The sequence below is a fragment of the Lipotes vexillifer genome, unplaced genomic scaffold (genome assembly GCF_000442215.2).
Source record: "Lipotes vexillifer unplaced genomic scaffold, Lipotes_vexillifer_v1.1 scaffold184, whole genome shotgun sequence".
NCBI lineage: Eukaryota > Metazoa > Chordata > Mammalia > Artiodactyla > Lipotidae > Lipotes > Lipotes vexillifer.
The window spans coordinates 1742058-1748865 of record NW_006783561.1 but is presented as its reverse complement, the minus strand read 5'-3'; the positions used below and the strand labels follow the sequence as shown (position 1 = coordinate 1748865).

Here is a 6808-nt window from a genome sequence, read left to right as displayed (position 1 = left end):
GCAGGAATCTAGAAAGAAATGAGAGGGCATAGGCAGACAATCCCTACGTACAGTTAGACACTGGCTTCTCCCCCAGCTTGTAAGGGGAAGACACCAGCTCACATGAGCAGCTGAGAGACCCCCTGCCAGAAAGGGCTGTGGCCAGAGAAGATGCCAAGTCTGGTATATACGGTACAACAGATTTTAACACCATCAAACCCCAACTTCTAAGGTACACTCATACATGCTGTTGTTCTGCGTCAATTATGGAAAGACTCAAAAAAGTATCAGCTGAAAGGAAATTAGTAAGGTCTTATAGAATGAGGTTAAGAAAGTTCTTTCATCAATGGTAGTTTCCTCTATCGGCCTTACTATTCCACACCCACCCCCTCCGCGTGTTAACAAACCTTAAAAAAGTTTAGGAATAACAAACTAAGAAAGCAATGGAAGAGAAAAATCACAGCAGGAAAAAGGATCTGCTACCTGGTTAGAATGGGGTTCTTTTAAGTAATTCTGGTAGGCAAGAGATCAGGACATGAGAGGCCACAAAGATTAAGATCCATCTTCTCTAGCAGACAGTAACTTAAGCCTCAAAGATCCTTGGACCTATGGGATGCTGCTGCAATCTAGAAACTAAGGCCTTCCCTCCTGAAGGTTTCTTCCCCAAGCCAGTCAGCCCTCTGAGGTTGTTTTATATTTATGTCATTCCTTCCAGTCCCCAAGCTGGTACTTCAAAGGAAGAAAATTAAATATGCTATTCAAGTGATTCATCTTTATATCATATGACTCTCCCTCTCCACTCACCCCACAGCCAACTCAAGCTAGTCTAGGTCATAAGTCATTTTCCTGTGGGTGTCACTTCCTGAATGGCTGGTCACAGCAAAAAACACAAATCCACCTGCCTGCATTAAGTACTCATATTAGGAACTGGCTAGGCACATGTCTAAAACAATAACTGGTCAATCTTGAGGACAGTCCCTTCAAGAAGCCTTGCAAGGATTTGAGAGGGCAAGAGAACCTGGGCAGTGAAACCACAACACAACTTGAGGCCCATCCCAGAACCCACCAGTCAGTTCAACTGAGGCACAATGTGGAGTTCTGCAAGCTGGTCCCCAATGAAAGGGAAACCAAGACATTCCTACTATTAGTGAGGCTGAAAAATAACAGGGCTGAGGCTTAAATACTTCCACTTAAAGAAAGCAGAACTTGGGAATTCCCTGGCAATCCAGGGGTTAGGACTCTGCACTTCCACTGCAGGGGGCACAGGTCTGATCCCTGGTCGGGAAACTAAGGTCCCGAAAGCCACACGGTACAGCCGGGAAAAAAAAAAAAGAAAGAAAAGAAAAGAAAGCAGAACTTGAAGGCCAACATTGCAGCCAAGCATCTTTTATAGACTGACCTCTCAAACTTCTCAATTTCCTTCCACCATAAGGAGAATCAGAAAGCATTTTGTTGACTCTAAAAGCATTAGTAATAGTGGTTCTCTCAGTATTACAAGGGTTTCATTAAATAATAATGCCTGGAATGGACAAATAGGGGAATGGTAGGGTGGGAAGGATGGAGGAACAGAAGGACATTCAGACAGAAGGGGAGACAAGTGCCTTTCAGGACTAAGTGTTGCCTCAGTTCAATTCAATTCTGCCAACATTTGCTCAGTACCTAGTTCTTATAAGACAGTGCATCAGCACTCTGTGGGTTTCCTAGACAGACACATAAAGCAGCCTCTGGCCTAATTTCCAAAGCTAATGTTAACGTCAAATAATCAACTGTGTTACAGAATACTCAAGAATATTCTCCTAATTCATAGAAAACAAACTCTAAAGCCACCCACCAATATTTGGTTGAGAAAAAAAATAACTACTGCCTAATTTGTTTCACCAACCTTTCTCTTCCTTTAATATACTTTCAATTCCTTTATTTCATTTAGGAGAAAGCTTCAGTTTGATGTCAATATTTTAAAAACACCCTCCCTTAACACCCACTTACTAAAACCCCTTTTAATAAAGGGGTTAAGGTGCAGGTAGCTCAAGTAGCAGCAATCCATGAACTTGGGGATAAAAACAGCACTGCACAAGAAAGCAAGGGGCCACTCACTGGCTGGTGCCAGACCCACAACCAGTTACTGAAACCTGGAACCCAAAAGGGTTTCCTATATCTATGCAGCAGCCCCATGGAGGAGGGTACTATGCTGTGCTAAAATCTAACAGTTCAAGCACATCACTCATACTATGCAGTGAAATATGCAAAAATAACGCATAATAAACAGGGGGTTTTGTAAGTTTGGTAAACACAAAGTAGACGGTTCTCAAAAATTTTTTGGTTTCAAGGTCCCTTTAAACTCTTAAAAACTATTAAATACCCCAAAAGCTTTTATATACATGGGTAAAATCTATATTTGCTGTACTAGAAATTGAAACTAAAATGTTAAAACTATTTATTAATTCACCTAATCATAAAAATAAGCCTATTACATGTTAACATAAGTGACATGTTTTTATGAAAAATAACTATATTTTAAAAAACATGTAGTGAGAAGACTGGCATTGCTTTACATTTTGCAAATCTCTAATGTTTGGCTCAATAAAAGACAACTGTATTCTCACATCTTCTTTAAAATTCAATCTGTTTCAATATCATACATCATGTGATCTCTGGAAATCTCTGCTGTACACTCATAAGGAAATGAGGGTGGAAAAGGCAAGTCTGTATTCTGTAGAGGTTGGATGGAAACAGCATTCTTTGACTTAGCTATTTAGGTAAAGAAGCCTTATTTACATGTTAACTTTTACAAAAGAGAGGGATGGACTACTCTAAATATATGAGACCCTGAAAGAAGATGGGATCTAAGTAGAATGTAATAAAAGAGATTCAGCCTGTATTTATTTTCCTATCCACTGCCATCGACCCAACCTGCCTCATCCATTACAACTTGTAGCCTGGGACAGTTCTCTATAACGGATGGTAGATGATGCTTAAAAAATCTCCAGAACTACACCTATATATGGTATACAAACATGACTGTCTTAACATTTTAGTAATAAAAAAGTTACTGTTTGAGATCTTTATTCTTTATTTGGCTATTAGTGTCATTCTCAACCAAATGTTAGGACATCAAAATTTCCTGGAGGGCACAGGTGGTTAGAAGAAACACATTCAATATTACAACATAATTTTATATTTGAAAAATGGAAAATAATACTGTACTGTTTTCACGACAAACTCTTGGTGAATGAAGTATTTTTAAAAGGTTGAAAATTACTGATACAAGGCCAAGCTCCTAGAATATGTGAGCAGTACCTGTAGAATTGTGTCGCAAACACCAATGAGCATTATCTAATGAATTACTATTCTCAATATGAAAGGATCATCTCAGAATTATACTACTTTTGCTTTATTCAGTGCCACGTATCCAAGAAAGCCTAATCCAGAGGCCAGTGGGCATGTAACTTAAAAACGAAACAAAACACTCTGAACTCCTGCTAAGCACCAGGAATTAGGCCAGGGGCTTTCATGTGTGGTATCTCATTTACTCCTCCCAATAAACTAGTCAATCACATGCTGTTCTATGTTTTGGCAACATGAACACCTAGAATTACCAGCCTCTCAAAACAGAAAATGCTCAAAAAATACTTTCGTAGATGATTGAGCATGAGACCTGAAGCACAAGGATGTATGTAGATGAGGAGGGTAATATGAGCACTCTACCATGACTCCTGATCTAGCATTTTCCATCTTACTGTTCCAGGTCCCTTACTTGCTCTTCCTGAGGAAGGGACCACCCTACAATGGGAAATGGAATCAGGGCTGTTATCTTTCAGAACCTTTCAGACTGTCCAGCTCCAAAGTACCTGTGGCAGAAACTGCTGGCTCCCCCAATCTCTGTTCCCTCTTCTTCCTTGGACACAGGTCCCTGATTTTTAGCCGGGCAAAACAAAGACTACAGTTCCCAGCCACTACTGCAGCTAAGTTCTGGACGATGGGATGTAAGGAGAAGAGTCTGGTGCAACTTCTAGGAAACGTCCTACAGGGAAAGGGCATCCTCTCCCTCTTCCTCTCCCTCTCCTTCTTCCAACTGGCTGAAAAGCAGGCAAGATGTCTGCAGTTTGAGCAGCCATCTTGGATCACGAAGTGGAAGCCACATGCTAGGGATGGCTGACCAGCCGGACGGTCGGATGCATATTGTTCATACTGCATCCACGATAAAGGAAAATGCCATCCCAGCTCTGAGCAGTCTGTAGACTTCTTTTAGGAGAGTCAAAGGTACTTTTATTCAAGTTATTATTATTTTAAATTTTCTGTCACACACAGCCAAATTTAGTCTTAACCAATATGGTAGCTGAAAAGAGAAACCAGAGATTCAGATGACTAACTCTGAGGCAGCAGGACATAGTAGTTAGGAGCATGAATTCTGGAGCCAGTCTGCCTGGGTCTGAATCCTGCCTCCTACTTAATAGCTGTGACACCCTGGGCAAATTAGGTATACTGTGTGCCTCAGTGTCACCATCTGTGGGGGCAATAATAGTACCTACCTCTGAAGGTGTTATGAGTATTAAGTGAATTATTATTTGTAAAGCATTTTAAATAGTACCTGGCATACAGTAAATGCTATCTACGTATTTTTAAATAAAATAGTTAAACACATTTGCAGCAGGGCCAAAGATGACAAAACTAACTACATTGAGTCTGTGGTCCAGTATAACCCACCATAGCAGTTAGGAAGTGATCCTCTGCTCTGAACCACATTTTCCTCAGTGTGAACAGGATGGTTACACTAATAAGTTTTATCCAGTCATATGTGTCTTGACTTCCCCTCTAAGAAAGGACAGTGGCCGGGAAATTTGAGAGACTAAGATCCTGCAAATCACCAAGAAGCATACCCATAGTGTGTCATTCTCTGTGGCCTATGTACTGAGGTGGTAGTACTTTACCTGCCAGGTAGAATTGAGAGATCATATTACTCCCACCTGTCAGAGCACCAGAACACTTCTCTGCTGACCTGACACACTTCCAGTGTTACAGTGGAGCTGTAACAGTGTCATGAAAGAAAAACAAAAACCTTCCTCCTGCTTCTGTACCTAACAAAGATAATCTTAGCCCCTTCTTACATCAGCCAACAAGCAAACAACTACAAAATAAAATAAAATCCATTCATATCTTCGATCTCACTCTGGTTCCTAAATAAAAAAGATGAAAACATCTTGCTAACATTTAAACCTCAGGACACCCACCTTTCTTTTCTTCTACAAGTGATGGTTCCTGTTTGAGCTTTCGATTTAACTCACTGCTCCCTTATTTGAAAGACTTAACTACTCTCAAAGCTTTCCCCCGTCTCAGTTTATGTTAACTGATTTGATGGCAGAATTGCTCTCTGGTTCTTGGTGATAATTCAGGGACAACAACATCTGGGAGAATTAACTGAATCCTTCAATGAACATAACCAAGAGCTACAAGTCACAGTCCATCCTGGCCACTCAGCACTCCTACCAAAAGAACACACCACCCATCTCAAGAGTTCACACAAGAGAGATGCAGAGAAAATGTGAGGGAGCTCTGATACCCATCATCTTAATAAGCATAACAATAATACATTTTCCCAATAAACCATTCTGGTCCATCTGAGAACTTTAACAGGGGAGATTTGATTTTTTTATGACTCATTGCTATTCCAAAGATACCTCTAGTTTGATCTAAATGCCTTAAATTCTCCTATAGTTATCAAAAGAATAAAGGTCACTTTTCAGCCGCCCTGGTCACTCCATGCCCCATCCCATCCCCCTTTAAACACATACAAGGGACAAAATAAAGGTCGAACAAACACTCTGCCTTTGTTAAAAAAGCCAACTGCTGACAGTCCTGGGTGAGAAATAAAAGTAAAAGGTAGCTGACAGTCCCATGTTTCTCAAACTTTACATTCTAAACTGAGGAGCCACAAGAAGGATTTGAACAATTTCCCAGAAGTGAGCAATAACCAGGACAAATGAAACTGATGAGTCCACCCACTCTTACAACAAACGTCTGCCAATAAGGGGCCTGGGTCGGTGGCAGGAGACGTCCCCAAAACAGAGAAGGCTGGGAATGAACCCTCAGAGCCCCTGATGGGTCACCCGTCCTCCTCAATGAACAGCGACAACACTGGTTCGGTCCAAAAAGAGAGGACGGGCTCAAAGCTCAAAACAGTACGTCAGTGGCCGAATAAGGAACCTACTAGAAAGCAGCATCTCCCCGCGCGTCTCTGTCCAGAGGCCGACTGCCCCATCACACCGCTGGGCCCCTCGCCTGTATCTGGTCAATTTCCTCTTTTCATTCTCCGCTCACTCCTCCCCTACCAAATAAGTTCTGATTTATTTCTTCATTCCGGACAGCTTATCCGTCTCCAGTCCTCAGTAGAATTCCAAAATCTTGCCAAGGGGCTCTGCACTGTGAAGTTTCTCCCTTTCTTAGCCTTTCAAACCCCCGTTCTCCCTCTGGCTGTGCGAACCCTCAAACTTCCCCGGACAGGCCCACCCTCCCCGATGCCGGCGGTCGCGGTCCCCAGCCCGCTCTCACCCCCTGAGGGTCCTTGACGAAGTAGCTTCCGCTGGAGCCCTGGTAGATGCGCTCGGGGAAGATGCAACGCTCGATGGCCACCTCGGCCTGCCGCACCACCGCCTCGAACTCGGGGTCCTCCGGGAACTCGTTCCGCTCGCGGTGGGCCTGCGCGGCGTGCGCGGCCGCCGCGGCCTGGGCGGCCAGGGCTTGGGCCTGCGCCGCCACGGTTTGGGTTTGACACTGGGCCGCCGCGCCCCGGGCCCGATCCAGTAGTGGCTGGGGCGCCCCGGCCTGGCCGCGG

At 43.2% G+C, this 6808-nt stretch overlaps 1 protein-coding gene across 1 annotated transcript in view; it reads right to left on the bottom strand.

Annotated features, from left to right (window-relative positions):
• PI4K2A (phosphatidylinositol 4-kinase type 2 alpha) overlaps window positions 1-6808 on the bottom strand; it is a 26145-nt gene that overhangs the window by 19143 nt on the left and 194 nt on the right. The window contains exon 1 of the mRNA XM_007456218.1: window positions 6526-6808. This exon is cut by the window's right edge and continues 194 nt beyond it. Coding sequence (XP_007456280.1) covers window positions 6526-6808 — 283 coding nt within the window. The remainder of the gene's footprint in view (window positions 1-6525) is intronic.